This window comes from Opisthorchis viverrini (genome assembly GCF_000715545.1).
Source record: "Opisthorchis viverrini unplaced genomic scaffold opera_v5_32, whole genome shotgun sequence".
NCBI lineage: Eukaryota > Metazoa > Platyhelminthes > Trematoda > Opisthorchiida > Opisthorchiidae > Opisthorchis > Opisthorchis viverrini.
This window is the reverse complement of record NW_008751687.1, coordinates 1205488-1227764: the sequence shown is the minus strand read 5'-3', so window position 1 is coordinate 1227764 and position 22277 is coordinate 1205488. Positions and strand designations below refer to the sequence as shown.

Genomic DNA, 22277 nt, shown 5'->3' with positions numbered 1-22277 from the left:
CCTTCTAGGCGAGATAACTCAAGTGGTTAGGGCGCATATTTGCTGACCAGAAGGTTCGTGGTTTAACCCGACCTCTGCCTCTCGATTTCCCCTGTCTAGGCTTGAGCAATCAGGCAGTATCTCAGCCCTCGTGCTTCCCCCTGGTGGCATGGCAGCTAGGCATCGAAACGGTGTCACAGGTGAACGGTTAGTTTAATTTCTTCTAGGCTTTCTGGCATTTATTCGTTTCGCTATCAGGGTTCAGTTCACAAGTGATGCCTTAAAATCTTCTCATAATCTATGGCGAGTTCACTTCATAAAGCCGGAAGTGCATACGGCTGAGAGGCTAAAATCTACCAAAACGACGGCTTTCTTATTTAGCTAAACTCATTAGGTGGGTATTGTGGCCTCAAACACGTGACCATTCAATTAACAAATTCAGACTGTGATTTCTCAATCACTCGTCCGTCGACCAGTTTGCTCAGGTGTGATTTTTATCCGATCAGCTGCTTACCAATCGATTACTGTTGAATAGTGAGCTTGGTTGTTCACCAATCTCACTGAAGAACCTGACAACGTCCTATCCACGGTTTCGACAGATTGCCATATGTTTAACATGATCGGATGACGAAAACCTCGATCACGAGCGGTCAAGTTTTCTGTTAAACTCATGAAGTCGGTTTACGCGTGACCTTTGATTCTCAATGAAACCATACAGACTTACATTACAACTGATAAAATGCGGAACAGCCAGTCTGATTTCTTTATAAAAACAAAGACATGATTTCCAGTTTAACAGGATGGTTAGAAAATTTTCTTCAGACAGGACACAGGAGGTCTACTGTGAGCAACATGGATGAGTCAACGCTTGGCAACATTAAGCAAGTGATCTGGAGAGTGTTGGCAGGTAACTCTGCTAAACTTGCTGTTTTTCATCCAGCTTTGAAATTCGCCAGTTTTAACATCAAGCGAGCCAAAAGAAGTCAAAACTAGTTGACCGTAGCATGCTGCGTTCTGGTCAGTGGCGAGGGCAGTGTCATGGATGTCTCCAGTGTGGTTATTGTACTCTCTTAGGTAGTCAGAATTGCGACTTTAATATGGGAAGCCTAATGTTTGGCAAAATGTTTGCAGTTATGTGGGCTTTGTTTTAGTCCTAGTTGTGGTTAAAATAACTTACCAAAGGTCGGCAATGGAGCCGTTAAACGCGTTCTAGCGCCAGGGTTATTCTGGTAGAAAATCCATTGGCGGTCCCCAGTCACAGTAACCAAACTGCTATAGTGTTGATGAAACGAACAACAGTAAAGTTCATAACACATTCAATTATTGTGAAATATACATCAGCCTTCCGCTCAACATAAGCACAACCAGGAAACCAGTTCAACAGTGATGGCAACCAAATTCCGATCTGGATTTTGATAGTTTAATCAAGGTATATGATCCAAGCCATTTAGCTATAACCTCAGGAAATGTGCTGTTATCTATTACGAAACATTTGAGTGACGAAGTGACCCAGAGCAAAGTGCTGAGGAAAAGTGGGAAACAAATGAAGATAAACATTCGTACGTCCCTTGCGTCCATTACTTCAGCAAGTAGTTAAATTTCATTAGATGCATCCGTCACAAAAAATTTCTACGTACTAGAGTTTGCTCTATTAAAGGAGCAAGACCTCAGTTGCCTGAGAGGAACAGCATGTTTCCTGGAATATGTTGAAACTAAGTTTTCTGGCAACAAGAATACATCTCTAGAATGTACGCTGTAAGTGCAAAAACAACTAACAATTGACAGTTAGCAGAGCAGCCAATTTCACAATAAGGACCCAAGGCCTGCGGGTATTTTGCTATATCTTTGAGCCCAGGGGACGTGAAAAATTCTGCGACGCCAGCTTATAGAAGGTGAGGGAACTGGAGCCTCATATCACACTCCAATGTAGTGCTCGCCGCCACGACCACCTTCCGGGCCTGAAGTTGCCTAGTAGGCATTTGTGTTAAGCTACCCTTTGAATATGAGATTCTCACAGAAACAGCACAAATCGAAACAAAGTGCGCCCTCAACGGCAGACTGACGATGTCTCCTCGACTGGGGAAGAAACGTGTGCAAGCCAATTGCCAAGCTCGGTGAACAGATCAACTGCCATCTGATGAACCACCAATAAACACATCCAAGCTATATATATTTCGACAAACTGATAACAAGTTTGTGCGCTACACATCGACGCACTAGGACGCACGGCCAACTTATTACGGATTGAGGATATAAACTCGATTGGTGAAGAAATGTTTATAACAAAACTGCCCACCTCAGTAAGCTAAACCGCGGGGGAAATTGCGAGTTACTGAAATTCCCTAAGGCCATATTGCTAAAGTGAAACATGTGCACAATGCAATGACTCAAAAATTGGGGTCAAAATGGCGTTGATGATGCGGCAGTTTTTCAACTGTCCCTTATTGTCAAGCTACATAGTCTTACATGATTGACGTCTGCGACTGAAGATAGTAAACTATTTGTATGTCACAACCAGTCACAACAACACGAGATGAGGGCACTGGTGCTTCACTACCGTACAGCCACGTCAGTTTATTTGAATAAAGTCTTATAATAGGAAATAGATATTGGCGAGTAACGAGAGACCTAGGTGTAGCCTACACCAGACATCAGACGAGCAAACACGTCCAACACTCAGTCAGGCAACCTGAACAGAAACTGACAGCGTAAGCGTTACTGACATCGGTTGTTTGACATATCGTTCTACGTCTCCGGTTAAGTGTAGACAGGGTTACGTGGACCCCGTCCTTGAAGTCAAACAGCACCAGAGCTACCAAAACTTTCTGTAACATAGCGAATATACACTCATTCGCAAACTAATTTGGTTCTTTCGAGAGACTCACCTGAAATCCAGCTGAAACTCTCGTTTTTTTATGATGTTCTCAGGCAACTGAATGTGCTGCACGAGGCCATCTCATGTTTCAGTCGCTACGATATTCGAGATATCGCGATACATGTATATCTTTGTAATGTACTACTCATAATGTTGCTGGAAATCCATCGACAGCCCACGACGGTTTATGAGTGTATATTCGCTAATTTCGTGCAATTTGGTTTCAAGTAGAACATACGTTTGACGGAAACCCGGGGACTGCGCCTACCTGATGAGCCTCAAGAAGGGCGAAACCGGTCGTGGGCTGTCGATGGATTTTCAGCAACCTTATGAATAGTACATTACAAAGATATTTCTGTAACATACTTCATTCCATTCTGACATGCCAACTTCTGTCAACCTCAAAATTAGGCACGAAAAAAGCGCGGATCTCGACAGGCAGTAACTTGGAATGCCTAAACTCGGTCCGAACACCTTATCTCGCACTACTAGAGGCATTCCTTGGGTGATTTATCATCTGCTTCATTAAACATCCCTCTCCTTATCACCTCACACTGGCTCCTATGCTTCCTAGTGTACTTCCGGGACAGTTGGGGTCAAGGACACGATGTTTCAAATTAATGCATCACCACAAACAGGCATACGTTTACTCTCTACCTTGACTAAATTGATATTCGACCCAATATTCCAAATTTTTATTACCGAAATAGCAACGCTTATGTAAGAACTGTGCGGCTAACGCTCAGACATTTTACCTCTTCATTGAAGCTGATCTACTACTAATCGGATTTTCGCCACACCAGAGAGTCACCACAAAATTTTCGGAGGAAAAAAGATCCGCATGGAGCCTAGTTTGTTCACTTTCTAGGAAGAATCAAAGATGGAAAAGACGAAAATCATTAAAACTGGCCTGGTGTCACCAGAAATAATTTTCTAGCTGCACTTCTACCCATCAAAATTTATTGGAGTAATTTCGCTAAAAGAATTCTCTGCGACTACCACTACTTCGGTAGTAATAGTTTTCGTCAGAAAGGTCCTGGCTAAAACTTTGTGAAAGGCGCATTGTTTGTACAGAGATGAAAAAGTTCTCCAATAGTTTCCGTCTTTCTGACCTGTTTCATTGAACGTAAAGAATAAAATCCTTATTTGATGAAGATCACCTAAGTTCATTTCTGTAAAACTTGATGAAATTATGTCTTCGAGAAAACAAATCCCATCGATATCTCAGTCAGTTGAACTCATTTGGTATGGATCAGCACAGTGGAAATCACTTTGCAAATGTCTGCAGATATTTGTAATGTAAAGTTCATCCTGCGGACTGAACCGAGAAGCACTGTATAGTTGTTCCATGCTTTTTGGGAACCATCAGCAATGCCTATCTTATGAAACTACAGAGAGAATGGAGCTCGCAATTTCCAGGCTACCAGTTTGACCACTTAGCACTTCGACCATCAGTGAATGAGCAAAAGTGTGATCAACTCGTACCTGGATATGATATGGCACTATCCATGGTTCATTCAAGGAAACCACGTTACGTGGTCATATATTGATCAAATACTGATCAAGTATCTTCAAACATCCTTATACTACCCAGTTTTTGTGTCCTAACGAGGTTCTGGTAGAGCATGAAAATGGTAAATATAGAAATCCAGGTATTCTGGAAATTACACCAAATATACCTTTGGTTTGGTGACCTTCAACACCATCTGGAAACGTTCATGCAACGTAGATAATTTAAAGCTGCCAAACAGGAAAATGCTTATTTAACTAGCCTATGTATGTGCTCAAAAGTAACCCTGTACTTGCATGGTTTTTCATAGACCCTGATATGAAGATCATATGAGTTTAGGCCAATTTTTTTTCAAAAGAAGGGGAAATGTAACGTAGTTATTTTGCCACATCATCACAAAATTTGTTTATCTGGTCGATGCATTTCATTCATGTCTTGCTTTGTTGTACCAACAACCCATAAATCTTCATCATCATTCAATTCATAATCCGTGGCACAACCTGTCATGTCGACTAGCTTTGTTGATGGGGTGATTTGATCAATAGTCTGCGTCCATAAATTTCCTTCCCATGCAGGTTCTGCTTCATGAAAACTTATTTGCTGAATCCTTTTACAATCTGTGACAGATATACGCCTAGTGCAATTAACGGTTAGCGATTAATTTCGGGAGTGAATAGATCACCTGCACGAAGGATTTGTGGCACGATTTTTGCGCTTGAGAATGCAGATTATGGCGATTTGCTTTAAACCCTGCTGAGTTTGACTTCAGTATGACCTTATGTGGTGAAATGCAATTAATCGTTTTTGTTGAATAGCGCACCGTGATCTGAGTTTGGGAGAGTCGATTGCCAGGTAAGGTAGACATCGATAAGTACGCATCGATCTGTTCGCTCTCATTCGCAATGGTTGTGATGTTTCTTTGTCTCAAGTAGGTTTCATTATACTATACTATACTATGCTATACTATACTGTGCTATGCTATACTATACTATACTATACTAATGCCATACTATACAACAAAAGTAAAACGTAGATGTCAACAGTGATATCAGTAAATATACGAATTTAGCTCTTAATGCAATGTACATATTCATGTGGTATTTGCTGAAAGTTTACAGCAGGGAGACGAAACCTAATGGGGTTACGGAAATATCACGTTGGCTGCGGAAATAGACCGCTTGAAGCTAAGTTAGTGTATGCTATCCCTCAAAAAAACAACATGACATCTGATGGAACCAAAGTCATCAAGATGGGATATGTATGTTCTAAACTAGTGTAGGTCTTCAGGTTTCATAACAAACTTCCACACAGCTGACAAGAAGTTGTGGAAGAACTGTCGGAAACCAAACTGGCCGCCTCAAATTCAGTCGGGTTAATGATTGCGTTAGCCATTGTTGCTGACTTAGACCGTTAGCTGAGGTCGTACAAACAATAAGATATCTGTAAGTCCAAAACTACTTCCAAGTTTGCTGGAAATATTTTGATTGCGTACTAATGGTCTTGCCTTATTTGGGGCTAGCAAGCAAGGCGCAGTTTCCGAGTTTTCATCAATCAGAGTTCTTGTTTCAACCCTAAATATTAAATACATAGCGTGAACAGCGAAAAACTGACTTGATGCAGTTTGTGGAATTGGTCGGGTATTAACTGCAATGATACATAATGTTAATCAAATGTGTTAGTTAAAATAATACTCCAGATACAAAAGTGTTTTTCTTGACCAATGGAGTTGTCTGGAGGGTTACTGCAAAACTTCAGTGATAAAACGCACTTACACATCAGACGCACTGTGACATTGTTAGCTGATCATGACAAATATAGAGTGAAGTAAAATGTATTTATGGTCCATGAAAAGCTGTCGGGGTTCAGGTAAAGAGATTTCTTACTAGAAATTGACAGAGCTGAGTGATCAAGTAGAATGGTACCAATAGTGACGATGCACTGGTTGAAGACGCATGCCTGCAGAACGAATTTCTCCTTCGGTTGATACGAGGCAAGTCATTGCCAGGAATCAAACAAGGCTACTAACCTAAATAGTAAGATACTGTGAGTTTACGTGAATACAACTATCGTCTCAATAAAATTGGTCTTTTGTTGTACACCTAAATTATGGCCAATAAGATTGCACACTTAAAAATGTCTTCAACAGAGGGAAACAATTCAGTTTAAATTTCTGTTTACCTGACTCAGAGATGACTTGATGTGTCACGCAGACAAAAGGAACAACGCGGCACAATTCGGACTAGTGTGTGCTTTTTGCGGTGGAGTTAAGTTAAGTTTTTGTCTTTTACGCAAAAATATATCCATGAAAGTTCATGTCGCTTAATGGATACAAGAATTTATAGCTGTTTTGGTGCTTTTTTGAGCACTATTCTGTGTCGCCTCTTAACGACTTTTCTTCCATAATGAGATACCCCTTGTTGATGGAAGGAACGAAGTGTGAATTCATATGATTTTATAGCAGTAAAGTCAGAAAATTTAGAAGAAAACTCCTCCCTGAATACTCATTGCACTAATATTAGTAGGAAAACATGTAACCTTTGAGCCAAACAAATAACGGGAAAGTGTCGCAGAACATTAAATTTATTGCAATAATTTCTGAGGCTAACCAGTATTTTTAATAATCTACACCAGAAATCCACCAACTAAATTTTTTTTGGAGATCACCAAATATCCTCAAGTCACGACCATTCGATAAATGGCTCAGAGGAGGAATAATATCACAATAGGAGCGGAACCTACTTCTGAGAACCCGTCACTCAAGGAGCCATACAACATATGGCCATTTGGTGTAGTTTACGTTACTGAAAGTTTATTGGCACTCAGCCATCTCTAAATAAGAACTAATCACAATCCTGATCAGCCGCTCATCGACGAATGGTAAAATGGTCACACTGATCCGAAGGTTGCGGGTTTGAAATTCTCTATGCTTCGTAAGGCGCACACTGTTGAATAGTTCCAATAAAGACAAAACAACTATACTACTGTTGAATAGTTCCAATAAAGACAAAACGGCTATACAGTGCTTTTTGGCTTTTCAGCATAGATTTCCTTCACCCACTGGACAAAACTCCTAATTAAAAAAATACACGGTATTCAGTCTCAAAACCAACTGTCCTAACACCAGCTATGTAGAATGGATGGCTGTAAACAAACGGTACTTCATCAGGTGCTGTTTGTCTAAATGCTTATCACACAGACGGTACATTTATTACTCCTCACTTTCAAAGAGAAGCAAGACTACATTAGGTAAATTTAAGATGTTGCTGCGTGCGGAATCGGTACCAAATGGAACGCCAACAGGACCGAAAAATCACCCCGCCTTTTACTGTAATAAAAGCATCAGTCAGCTGGAGAAGATGAAGTATGTAGTGGATTGATATCCTTATTAGGTGAGCAGTTCTTGGATTTTGAGCAAGGTTCCTGTAAACTGAGGGCAAAGGTACACTTGAACAACCACATATATAACGAAATCCGAAAAACCGACTGTGATGAAAGGACAAACCTGAGTGAGGAGCACTGCAATTGTCAAGTGCATTTTGCTAGTTCTCCTACCGTCTCCCTAATCATATTTTGAGAAAATAGTCCACACTGGCCAGTAGAAGGCTCACATATGCAACAATCTCTGGATTTCTATTTATCTTAAGCGAATGGACAATACATCTACAGGGTTTCTCATGTGAACACATGGATGCCAGAAACGAGTGGAAAAACATCAGTGGAAAAACACGGAATAATTAGAAACCTATCGACTGTTTACAGTGTTACCATGGTTGTGGAAGGAGCTTCGCGTTGGTGAACACGGAATGAATCGTGTATGCCTAACCACTCTATTCAAGCTAAGGTGAGACAACAAAGGACTAACTTGAGGACAAATAAATGATCAACACATGGTAAAGCAAGAACAAAACATCAACTAGCCACTTGTTTGGAGGAATAGAGAAGGAAGATTTTTGCCTCTCATTTAGGATACACACTTTTTGAGTGTAAGATCTTGTGTTACCTTTGTCTGGCTGAAAATTCCGCCTCGACTATGTAGGCGGATAGTCGTTGTCCGGAGGTACTTTTTTTGAGGGTCTTCTCTATGTGCACCTGTTGTTATGCGAACGGATGACAGCATATCTGTGTCGGACTGACATCCTACTGGTCAGAATGATGCTCGCAGCTGGATGAACTCAAAAATTTAAGAGACCTTGAGCCCAAACAATCCACTGTAATTCTTACGAGAAATAGAAGCCATATCGCAATTTCACTTGCCAAAAACTTTGACTTTTTTTTATAATACAAAGCGCATAGCGGCAAACCACTTGAACCGGAACACCTGAGGATTTATTTATGCGGTTCTGTCCACCTGAGTGCACTTCTGTGCAAAATATGTTTGGTCACGTTGACAAACATGTGGGATAGATACGCGTCTCATGTGGGTTAGTAACTTGAACACCGGCTCTAGGCTCTGTGGAGCTATCAAGGGAGTGATTTCGCGCAAAAGACATATTCAACCCTATTTTCAGAGATGAACCTTACACCAAGTTCAATCTGCTCACGTGGAAGGACACAGCTTACTGACCTTTTGGCTTTCAGTGCTTCCGGTCACTTATTAACACCATCAAAGGTTACGCAATTTCTATTCCTTCTTGTATGAGTGCTCTAAAGAAACAAGACAACTTCCATCTTTCTGTATGTCAAACTCAAGAAAAATGGAACACTTATAATGAGCTTCAAATGAATCCACGAGGCCAGCGCAATATTTTGGAATATTGTTCATGATTGAAGGTCAAACAAACACTCAAAATTCAAAGTCCACTTAAATGTGCCAGCAGCACTGCCAATGCAGTGACTGAGTGGAAAGCTCACAGCAACTTGGTTACCCCCAAGAAACGACGTTTCTGACCGGACCCACCTCCAAATAACTTCACTTTGCCCTAAGTTTATGAAAATGAGTTGATAGAAACAGTCATCTGGATGTATGTTGTATTCACAGCTAAACGATCAATGTTACAAAGGCCAACTGTCTGAGGTTGCTGGAAGACAGATAATCGACAACGCTGTGTAGTGTGTTGATGCACACACTCCTGCAGCGGACTGGAGGACGATGACGTCCAGTTTACAATAGGCTATAGTGATTTCCATCGGGATATCGACACCAAAGTTCTGTGTCTTATAAAGGGAACAGAGCACTTTAAACTTTTGTTATCAGTTACTGGTTTTGTACAATAGTTTCCGGTATCCGTCTTATCCAGAAGAAAGTACTCCAGCATGTTGATGGTCAGAGCCCATCGTGGTGATTCTGGTTGCTTTCAGTTTTCTAGTTTATGTCTTCACATGAGTTACCCGTTTCCAAGGATCTTGGATGATGCATATCTCAGAATGACTTGCAATTACTTTGGGAGTCAGTGTTTATTCTATCCAACAGTTTCTCTCGGACACTGGTAAGATGACAGCCCTTTTCAAATATCACTACCGGAACTTGTGTCCAAAATGGAACAGACCCACTTGAGATTCCCCCGCTGTTGGTCAGTTCCTGTGGGGCAATTCGCCAAGTCTTCAGTGAATAAGTCAGCGGTGGCTATCGTCTTTACTAAAAACTAGTCACAGACAAATTTAATTAATAGTCAAGAAAGCGTAATCGAGTGTGTCTTGGTGTAGCATTGCTCAGCTAAGATCACCCGTCTTCATGTCAGTAAATTTAAACACAATTGAGAAGTTTTTGGGTGAAATATGTTGTATTAGTTCCTTAGCTATACAATATCGTTATACCAGCAGTGACATAAAAGGACAATGGAATTATCTACAACAACAAAAAATACAAATAATCAGTACTTCTGAAAAAATTGTCAAAAGTTATGGTGGGTTGCAAGTTTACCACAAAAACGTAAAATGAGCTTCACAGCAATGAATAAGGCAACCGCAAATTGGGAGATATTCTTTCACAAGGCAAGGTTTTCTATTTGGAATGTCGGTATCTTATTAGTTCATTAATTTGATATCTTAAACTTATGCCAGATTGACTAATTTATTCAACTCCAGTTGGAGTTCAGTCTACGGTTACAGCATGAAATACTTCTTCATACAGTTGAATAACACTACGCGTCTTAGGTGTTGATAAGTTCACTTATTTGTGATGTTTCGACGTTTATGTTAGCATAGTGTTTGACAGTGACGCACAACCACAGTTTATGTAAAAGTCCGATTGCGTATACAAGAATAATTTGTAAAGAAAGAATTATTGCTAGCATAGCACAATCATTCGGAGTTACTTACAGCACCAACTACTCATTCGAGCAATTTGGATGGAGACTGAAAACATTAAAGCCATTGACATCGATTAAAAGTCAAATCTTGCAGCGTATTCAACAGGGCACAACAGGAATCACGCGGACCACATCCTGGAAGGCGGGGTGCATTAACAACACCCAAAGTTTTGTAGTATCATTCACGCTAAAGAATGACCACCCCTCCGCTCGTCTCACACTGAAGTGGGCACAAAACAAGTATCCTCTTCGGAAAACGATGATCTGGTATGCGTAACACATGACCTAACCAGCACAACCTCTGGGGCTGGGCGTACTCTCTGATGGAAGCCCCCGGCCTACACCAGGACGCTTGTTTTCAAACAGTGTCAGGGATTTACCGGCACCAACTTATGCAAAATATGGTACTGAGATAACGGTTGTCGAAAACCTGTAGACGTCTCAGTTTCACTGCTTTAACAGACCAAGTCTCACAGCCATACAATAAAACAGCCGGCGCTGTAGCCTGATAAACACGTCCCTTGATAGTCAGGGATAGAGCACTTTGACGCCTTAAGTGTATCAAATTAGCAAACTTGACTAGAGCCTTGGAGATTTATTCATTTACCTCATTTGTCACACTAAAATAGGACTCAATACGTCTTCAGAGATGCTTAAGAAGCTCTGCGAACCCGATTACCACTTTTTGGATTGTAAGTGGCATGTTGGTTGTCTGCATGCCCAGAAGCGTGACCATACGATTTGTGAGTGCAGAGCGCATACCTCAGGACAAGATGGATTTGGACAGTTCATCCAAAAACATCTGACCTTTTCTCTTCTTCAAGTAGCGAACAATGTAGTCTGCGTATTTCAGATTGACAAGTCCTTCCACAGCACCTATTTGAACACATGAGTTTCGAAGACCTTCCAGGGACCTTCCCATCATCTCTTTTACCATGAAGGCAAACACGAATAGAAAGAGTAGGTATCCTGGTCAGACGTGCTTGTAAGCTTTTGAAGGGATCATCGCATGCCCTCACGCCAGGAAGTTTGAAGCTTAATTATATATTATATATTCACATAGCATATATTGTGTTGTGCCATCACACGGAAATCTTTAGTCAAAGACGGAAGATTTATCAGCCATTATATCATGGCACCAACGCTTTTGCCACTTTTGCCATGAGCGGTTTCGTAAGATGTGAACGAGAATAAAACGTTGGACGGTTGACTGCCTAAGCAACCTTCGATTACGCGCTTTCATGGCATATTGGAAAAATTGTTACAATATTATAAACACACTTTTTGAACATAAGGAGTGGACTAAAGTAAAATAAAAGAAGCTTTATCTACGTGAACAGAACAATTTTAAACAGAGACAGAAAACAAAATACCGGCTAACTACGCTGACAGGGCAGATAAAGTGAGTTCGTTTGAGCGTTTGCTTGTGATAACGGTGGAGCGTGGAAAAATATTTTCGCTAGCACACTCGACGAACCCCTAAGTCGTGCGGGGAAATTTCAGTTAAAAGCCTTAAAACATGTATGTGATAACCGGATTAAGTTTCTTCTGATTAGTACTACAACCGTTTGTTCACTAGTCCTCATCATTGCCTGGTTTTATTTTAGTGAAAATTTGCAGCCGCTGCCCCGAATCCGCCTTACAGAAGTTTGCTACGATTTGGTATCTCAAATGAGTGATATACTCAATTGATCTCAAGTGACTAATTTACTTGAACTCTCCACATTCAGCTTCCCCACAATAAATGGCAGGTTTCAGCAGTTTCCAAGCATTCAGCAGATGACAGTGCACCCTCTTTATGGCCTATCAGGTTCCAGAGAAACCGAGAAGTAACGTACAGGTGTTTTATCTCTACTTTGAATTGTCAGCAATATTTATCTAACAAAACTCCAAGGGGTTCAAAAATCTCGATCTCGCGGTGAGTGACTTAACACTGAAGCTTCCAGTCATGGGCGTTGATCAGCCGTTGAAATAAGTCACATTTAAACAGGATAAGCTCTGCTCATTCCTCAGACATTAAAGATGACGATAAATTTTCTCGAAGTAAGAGTTGTTTACGTGCGGAACAACGTCCGTGGCTGAAAAGTTAAGTATTTAGTCTACTACCAGGGAGGTTGTTGGTTCGAAACTTTCTGCGTTTTGCCAGACAAACACAGCTGACAATTCCCAATAAACATGAAAAAGCTGTTCAACTCTCAGCTTTGCAGCTTAGATTTACTTCACTTACACGACAAAGCCCCTATTGCAATTACCGTGGTTATTTCATTCATGCCAGAGAAACACAGTTTGTCGTTTCGTGAGTAGTCTTCGTTCAGTTTTCCGAAATTATTCATCAGGGGCTTTCACACAAGGAAACAGTTTTACCTGGTTGACGTTTGACGTTACTAAAATACAAAATATCTGCTTACAACACTTTCTAATGTCTGTTTTTAGTGCCTGAGACAACCACATGACCTAATCTTACATGAATTATTACACCGTTAAAATTTTTTATGACCGATAAAATTTCTTCATTGGCTTTTAAAGCACTGAAGATCTATCAAAGCACGATATCCATTCCAAAAGATAGGCTTGCATGATTGGAATATTCAGGGCATGAAATCTCTAGATGGATACTTTCCTTACCTGTCGCTAGATAGACTGAGAAGGAAGTAAATGTGAAAACACAGTTCTAAGCAAAGGTGCAACAAAAAGTACGTTTATAATGTGCCAGTAAACAACCCAACCTACCTGACAAATGGGTTTGTAGTGCAACTGCAAGTATTTCACTAGCTGCGTCTCATAGGGAATAGCCTTCCGGTCGGATGTCTTTTTTTGTTGACCATCTGCCGGATAACCGGGTGCTGACTGTTCTGGGTATACATAGGGAGTGAATGTGTGGGTTCGCAACCATTTTCGTTCTGAAGCTGGAAGCAACTGCTCCAAAATGAGTCGTTCGTAAGTTGTGTTTGGTATCCACACGGCTAGACCTGGTTCAACTGGATGACAACCGAGCCGATACTTATTGCTCGCAAGGGCTACTGTAATCATCGACACTGTTTGGCCGCAATATCTATCTGGGTCTAGGGAAAACAGTTAATGAATGGTATATACTAACATACCGTACAAAACGGACAGCTCTCTCATTTGAAAAGTGCTAACCGTTGATTTGCTGGACAGTTATTGTTAGGTGTGCGCAGTTTGCGTGTTGAAATGTCCTACGGTGAAAAAGTAAGTTTGAAGCTTCGTACAATAACCCTCCGAGAGGACTAAGGTCCGTCCTTGAAAAAAACAGTTATACATTTGGGGACATCTAAAGCAAACAAGCACTGCTGTAAGGCGAGGAAGTCTGTCAGGTTTATCTAGGTCAAACTGCCTTTTAAAGATTATACAACTTCCAGAATGATCAAAAGATAACAAACCTTGCAGCCTTCCACTCACTTTAGTGACAACTGCTTACACAAAAACAATATCGAAGATAAGGTACCGGTCAGGGATAGTGCTTTCATTTTGGCTTCTCATGTTTGAGAATTCGATGCAAACTAATTGAATCATAGAACTTGGATACCTATTCAGTGAATGACTAAACGTTTGTAATTGCGTAATGGATCCTGAAAATTCACATACGTGACAAACACAGTTGCGACTCATCCGATCCATACGGTTCACTGTGTCGGTTTGGCCGGACCGTTCAGCGTCACTTGTCGAGTGCCACTAATCATCCGATGCAGCAGCGTTCGCTGTTACGTTACGTCAACCCTCATTGTGTCGTCACAATCGTCAACTGAATGCACTGATGCCCATTTCGCCTATCAGTCCTTCCACTTCGACTAATCCCACCTAACCGATAGGAATAAACTCGTACTTGGACACCTTTAGATGGCAGTTCTTCACTCTCGTGTAGAAATTCTTGTTCACATTTACATTTATGCTAGTCATCTGATATCTTATCACAATCTTTTGAAAAAACCCATGCAGGTAATTAATGTGTTGAAGGAAAACTTTTTACTATGCTTCTTTGTTTCCTTCTATAACCGAAAGCTCCGAATGCAGACATTCCGTACAGTCGTTCTTTAGACAAAGTTTATGCAAGTCCAGTGAAGTTGCACATTCCAACTCTTAGTGAAACTTACGCTTTGGAATTTACACTAACATAGCATCAATACGGCATTAATAAGGCCATCATAAAAGAGGACGTAGTAAGTCACGTGTGAGTGTTCTCTAGGACTTCGTTATACACTTAGACACCAGCCAGAAACTCACGGAACACACTCCGATCCTCGAAGCCGTCAACCACCGTGGCTGGTAGATAACGCATGTGGGCTATTCGAGGGCAAGCCTCCTTCTGATGCGAAGCACACCGGGGTTTGGGCCACAAGTTTGGAACGAGTACTCGGTCTCCCGTTCGGATAGGGTGTCGAAGTGCATAGTCCAAGTCAATCAGTTCTGACATTGGTACAGACTCGTAGCGATAACTGTTGCAGCATGACTTTCCAGTGCCACTCCGACATCGCGGTAAGCGATCGGTTGTACGGAACGGCCCAAATCGAATAAGGGCCATGTGCCATATGAAACTGCCCTTCTAGATAGATCATGGGAATGTCAAATCAAGATGTTTGTGAGTGAAATTCACTCAACTTCCACTTGGAAATAATAGTTGTATTTTATGAAACAAAACTAGGACGAACAAACCGAATTTGAGGACCTTCAGGTCATTTTTGGCGGAAATTTCAACCACGAAATACCTATGAACAACGCACTTTGCTTTCATTAAGGAAGCTGTTCATGAGGTTCAATGAGATAAACAGTAAATTCAGCTGCGTTTCAGGTAAGTCTCCCGTGAGAAAGGAGTTGATCTATTCAATGTTGTGAAATTTGGGTTCAAGTGGCAGAAAAGGATGAAATCTCAGGGACTGTGCTTACCCGATTAACTCAAATCATGAGCTGACGAGGAGATTTCAGCAAGCTTGTAAGTAGCTGCCTTTGGGAAAATATACTGCGACGCCTCGAATATCGTACCAACTGAAACGTGGTTCGGCCTTTGGGCAACACATTTGGTTGGAGAACGTCGCAAACGAGAGATTTAGCTGGGCTTGAGGTGAGTGTCCGATGAAAACCAAATTGCTATGCAAATGAATACATTTGCCGAACTCACATTACTGCTCAAATCCCAGTCAGGTCAATGCAAACTTCATGTCTGTGGTTAAAAACGACAAAAGTAGTATTCTCAAGGTACCCGAAATTTTTCCCTCTACTTGAAATTATGGAACGCCTACAGGAGAAAAAGTGAGCCGTGTATATTGTAATACATCTTTTGCCATTGCATGGCTGAGATTCAGGGATGAATGGAATAGGACCCTCCTACGTGTGAATTGTTTTTGCATTTAAACTATTCTAAGCTGCAATATTTCTGAAACGAAAACTTCACGTTGATGGTTGGTCGCCTTGAGGTTCAAAGCGGATACCGAGCGAGTAATTGGCTCCAACATGTCACAGTCGTTTACTTCTGATTTTCGACACCTAGAAGGATAGGAGACATTTAATTACCACTTGACAATGCAGTGATGCAACGACAATATTTTCTCAATCGGTTGAAACATTTTTCAACTAATTTGCTGTTTTCAACAAACAGATAAACGAAATTTATGCATGTGAATTTGGCGACCTTTTCGAAATCGAGTCTTTGATCACGAACAGCTGGAATTCCTCGGTGTCTGCCAAAGGTAAAAACATCCGGTAATGCCTTTACAGTTATCAAGTAGAGGGCTTTTTTCAGCACCCGGGTCGTAACGAGTACTTAGATGTCTCACTGATTAGGTCGCCTATCTAGGATCGGTGAAACCTCTGTTTGTTACTCTGTGATTGCTTAACACATTTCACTCGGGTGCTTGTATGATCAGCATATTTCTCGTGCCCATATTGCGATGAACAATCATTTGTGCACTTTATCATTATCCATTGTCCATGACAGATGACCTGATCGCACTGCATAGATTTCGCTGGCTTGGTCAACTATCCAGTGAATCAATCAATCACTTTTCTTTTCTTCTTTCAATCAACGAAGGAACCCCTTTTTCATAACCACAAGAAAGATGCAAGCTAGTCAGGGGAGATCAGTCAGTGACGTGGCCATGAAATGTAAGACCTACTATGAGTTAATATCGTGGCTGCGTTTTTTGGGGATGGAGACCCTTAAAATGGGCACATCAATGGTTAGAGTCATTTACAGATACCTTCTAGTTGCGAACTGAATGGTGGACAAGCATCCAGATTGTTGCCTTCAATGAACAGCCTCACCTCTGGATCCTCCTGATGAAACGTTTACTGTCATTCCTGGACGAATTCGTCAATTATATGAACTACCGCCCCCGGCGCGCAATTATCCATTCCTATTTCCACAGATCATCAGTGAACGCTACTGGCATCTTTAACCTCTTTAAAACATATGCGCGGCCTCACTGCTGTAGCTGATGATGATGATGACGATGATGATGATGATGATGCTGATGACGATGATGATGATGATGATGATGGACAACTGTAGTTGGTAAGCTTAGCTGGACACTTTTATCGCAGTAAGACAATGATAAAATAAGGAATTAACCTTGGACTGGACTGCCAAAGGAGCATGGTTTCGGATGTGTGAGAATGAGACTGATCTAAATCCACCAAAACCCTGATAACAATTTTACCTAGGTCGTGTGTCATGTTTAAAGCTCAAGAACTGTGTGACTTTTCGTTGTTTCATCTAGTTTTTGGCCTTGTTTATCTCGATCCTCTATGCATAAGATTTGGATGTTTGTAGAATATAAGGCTGACGGAACTCGGTGAAGGCCCCTACCTGGTGAGTCCCATCAAGGGTGAAACCGACTCAGTGGTTTTCGGCAACCTTATGAGTAATGTTCTTTCAAGAAAAAAGTCTTGTCACTATTGATAATCAGTCTGCAGATGATTGTCACTGGATAAGCCACTTGTCGGGCTCGAAAAACAGATCAAATATCGCCTGATCAACAGCTAAACCCAAACAAACCAACGGTATTGAGAAACATTTGCGATGATGACAGTGTGTATAGGAGTCGGGCAATGACGTATTTAGAAAACAGTGCAGAACAAGACACTGCTACATTAATGATATTTTTGCCACCACTGTAATATATAAAAATGGACAGAGATACTCTATATGTCTTCGAATGTGGACGCACAGTCCGTTGGCTCTTCCTTCTCATCCCTTATCCTTCCAGTGGCAAACCAAGCGATCTGGGACACAGAATGCGATTTCTACTATTGGTGGATATCGCTTAACTTCCATTCGTGATTCCCCGTTACTCCTACTCTGCGATTAGACCCTGTGCGTCAAAAGAAATGTAGTCAACCAGAGGTATTTTTGTCGTACTGCTGAGTTGTGGAAATTTCGGGAACAAACACCAGTCACGCCCGATCTCCAGATGGAAAGTGAACAGTACTTTATGGTCGACTCATTATATGCTAATGTACATCACCTTCCGTATCATATTTCTATCCAGAAATTAGGGTACACTTCTGAATATCTTCATATTCTTCCAGAGAATTTAGCTTTCAATTCGTTTTGAAAAACACTTGATCAACTCTGTCCACATATATGGTGCTCACTGTTTTTATACTGACGTTATCTTGCATGCAGCACGTAAAACTGACAGGAACATACCATGTTCAACAATATGGGGAGCCTAATGTTTTAACAACTGCCAATTAGCATGTGGAACCACGTAACTACGACTTGGGACTGTTACTGCTTGACCCTTGATTGCTGTCCATGCTGAGTATAACTCAGATGTAAGTACTTAGTAGAGCATTAAAGAAGACATAACACAATCTCGCACAATTCCCGCAGGAGAAAATATGTTTATATCAAACCATCCAATCGGTCAATCAAGATGAACGAAATCACACCACAAGGAAAGAAGGAAACCATCGAGTCAAAACGGAGAAAGGGAACTATCTACTCAAAGGCTACCAATGAAGTAATTAGATAGAAGGAAAAGTGGTCACAAAGCAACCAATATTCCTAGCGAACTTACCAACCAAATTATGCAAAATCCATCAAAGGACCAACCAGTCACTTTAAAGTTATTGCATACTGTTTAGAAACTACATAAGCACTGGATCCAGCAATGACGACGCCACCTCATTTGGCGAGGGGAAGTCGGTTATCGGACTGTCAAGGTCAGATAACAGGTCAACAATCGAACTCATAATTTCTCTGTAGAGCTGCCTTGAATGTTTGTGGCATGCTCCTACCATTCCGGTTAAAATGAGGCAGAAAAAATCAAATAAACCGTCTGACCTCAATAGCATTTCATAAAATACATATCGGTCTGTAGAAATCTTAGGTGGTACGATATTTGTCATTGATGTTTGTATGCACTGTAAATGCCTCGAAGCTTATGATGGCTGCAAGGCCAGGTGTAGCGCTATTGTGGTGCTCATTCTGGCAGCCAGCAGCACTGAAAGGACATTTGAAACGCACAACCGCAAGAATATTGTTGGACTACTGGGGAAGTTCCGTGACCAAAGCAGTTTACACAGTTATGAAAACTAAACTGCATCTATAACCATAGTAACTTTTCTGGTGTACACTTCCCGTCTATTGCATTACATTGGACGGTCCTGGCAACAACAGGGCCACTGACGTACACTTTCTTGAATTACGTAAGGGAACCCGACTAATGCCCACTTCTTCAGAGAGAGAGGCACCAATTAACGCACGTTTTCGTCAAACATACTCAGTAAATGATGAAGACTTCGGTAGGGATGGCGTTTCAAAAAAACTTGATCATCGTGACCGTAGTTCAAGTGCCTTTCAGAAGGTCACTAGAATCGTCTTAATCATTTACTACTGTAGAGTTTGATTTTTCTCAAAAGTTCCCCTTGCTTGCTGGTTATAAGTTTGATGTAGCTCTTCAAAATACTAAAAACCAGAAACTCTAGGTTTCCAGTCTTCATGAATATGTCCAGTGAATCTCTAATTGCCGACCTTTAAACATCTCTATTAGGCAATATTCTAGGGCACTTATGTGAGTCTCGGTACCAGTACCACAATTCCCGTTGATGCATCTGGGCTGTTAGTAGCGATCATTGTCAAACGCATGCTTTTAGCGTATTCACAGGAGCAAGACACAACCACCTTACTTATTCACTTTTGAATTCATAGGGAAAGTTTTAGGTACCAAAGGAAAGCAGTGGATTGCCACCACTCGGGGGCCAAAAACCGTAGATAGGTGTTCTACTACTGTTATCGCTGGAAGACTTGTACTGGATTAGTTTGATACTTACCACCTGATGGTTGAAAGAGATTTATGTCAGCAAGCTATACTTTTAAACCGTTCGTAAGTAGTATTATTGTCAAAGCTCGGGACTGTGCACATTCCAGTTTACGCCATAAAAAGAGGGCCCTACATCGTTTTCAATTATCTGGCCCATTTACAGACACTACCTTCATCAGTACCGTCACTGAAGGGATTCTTAACTGTTCTCCAAGGATAAGGAGAGCAGGCGATTTATGAACTGAACATTCGCCATATTTCTAAACTATATAAACGTATAGAGAAGAAGAGTAATTTACCTCTCCCAACCTTGGACTGACATTATCTCCTCGATTGGGATGAACGTTATCAATCCAATTACCTAATTCGCAGAGCTGACGGACATTCAGGAAATGCAGGACGCCCAATGCCATGGAAACTCGCAGCAACCGTTTTCAATAAATCGCGACGCCACACATAAGCAGTTGCATAATTGAGGGATAGTTCCTACTTAGCAGTTGCGATATTTGAAAGGATACTTGGGGAAACTTACGAGCTCAACAATATTTCCACGGTAGAAGTGCCCGTCCTCTGGCAGACGTGCCAATACGTTTCTTCCAAGCAGTATCGATTGGCCTGGTACTCCGGTAAAATTCATATCTGACCACCAAGAATTATCGTGTGCACATTCTCGTGCAGTCTGGCGCAGATATCGATTGACACCGTTGACCAGTCGCTGGTCGACCAGATATTTCGCCCAATGCTCTTGTTGGTCCAAATGATCTTCAGTTTTGCAGAAAGATGAAGAGTACAGAACGTCAACGATGAAAAGTGAAGATGTCTTCAAACACAGACCACAGTTACGTTAAAAATTCGTAATGACTTCTGAAAATATGATAGTTTTTCTGTTTGAAATCATGCATTACCAGATAAAATTCAGGAAACAACATTTATTACGAAAAACGTTTCCTTGGGCACAAACTTGAGCGTTTCCGTGTGCAATCTAATGTGTTTTACGGAGTAAAGTCTTCTGTAGAGTCAATTATTGAGACACTTTAAAGCATAAATATCATTTCACTCGCCTACTTTTATATCTAAACGTATTGGGTGATTATATACTAACGCCAAAAATCCTATCTGACTGTCTGCAAAATTCGGTAAGAAGATAAATTTTTGACCAGGTAGAAACGTCAAACACACTGGACCTAATTAAAAGCAAAGCTTTTGAAGTATTAGACGGTTGAAGATGTCTTCAACAGCTATATATATAACTCACTGATAGAGATGTGTATGTAAAGAAATAGTAATCAGTATGAGTATCTAGAAAACGGCCGGTTTATTTGCCTATAGGTGGGATTTGTGGCCAAATATTAAAAACAAAACTTGTATCTTTAGGAACAGTCTGCTGTCCCTTGAAGATATAGGCGGACACAAAATGCTAAACAAACGATGAAGAAATGATCGAAATATTCGATTCTGTAATATAGTTGCCTCCTGAGGATACTAAACCTCTACGGTACAGACGCTTCTGGAAAAGCTTCGTTTGGCCCTGACATCACTTACTCTTTTATTGTAGAGAATAGACCTTGTTGCAAGCGAAGTCGAGGAAACAATTTTCCCTGATCCATATACGAAAACAGAAACCCCTTCATAGCAACGCTTGTATCACTAGTACGCGCATGGCCGGTCATTCTACCAGCAATTTGGAGGTTGGTTTAGCCCAGGAGACAAACATTTTCAAACGCAATTTCAAAGCCACTTTTGTTACTCTAAGAACTGCGGACAGTTAGAGAATTACTTGGAAAAAGTTAGTTAGAACCGACAATTCTATACCTGATAAAACTCACCCGATGGATTCATTCTGATATAATTCATAAGTACTTGCTGGTGGTCCATCGGCAATGCCTGGTATGTTTTTCCGGAAAGGCTGGTAATCACTTGCATGATGCTATCGTCGTGTAGCATGTGGACAAAAACTTTAGCGTTGTTAGATCTTCTAGGTTCAGGATAGTTAAACTGTCCCAGGTCCCAAACAAGACATCCATGCCTGCAGGCTGAATGGTCACAAACAAACTGCACAGTGGCAAACGATCCACAAGTGAGCTGTGCCAAACGACGTAGGAATTGTTCTGGGTAGTCCTTGCGTGTGATGCTGGTAGTGTTATGCTTGGCGACATCCTATTTTATACAGCGAAAAAAAACAATAGTGTCATAACGGCTGGGAACTTGTTGGCAGATATTATTTAGTGGAAACATACACTATACTGATCGGTTTCCGAAATGTAAAGCAAGGGACCAAGATAAAATCAAACGTTCCTTTTTTAGATCAAATCCTTTAAAGCTACTGAGACCTTGAGATCCCCGCCCGAGTTTTACACTTGTTCTCCTCTTTGCACTCTTCATGT

At 41.1% G+C, this 22277-nt stretch overlaps 3 protein-coding genes across 3 annotated transcripts in view; 1 reads left to right on the top strand and 2 right to left on the bottom strand.

Moving 5' to 3' along the window:
* T265_02522 (hypothetical protein) overlaps positions 1-22277 on the top strand; it is a gene marked incomplete at both ends in the record, with an annotated part of 66257 nt that overhangs the window by 21345 nt on the left and 22635 nt on the right. The window lies entirely within an intron of this gene.
* Positions 2631-10894, bottom strand: T265_02523 (hypothetical protein; the record flags this gene model as incomplete). The annotated part of the gene is made up of 3 exons (XM_009166786.1): positions 2631-2804; positions 9432-9518; positions 10736-10894. 3 exons carry the CDS (start codon positions 10892-10894, stop codon positions 2631-2633), a joined length of 420 nt encoding a protein of 139 aa, XP_009165050.1.
* Positions 13244-22050, bottom strand: T265_13027 (hypothetical protein; the record flags this gene model as incomplete). The annotated part of the gene is made up of 4 exons (XM_009166819.1): positions 13244-13674; positions 14855-15173; positions 20426-20713; positions 21706-22050. Coding segments are annotated over 4 exons (1383 nt in total), but the record flags the coding sequence as incomplete, so codon positions are not given.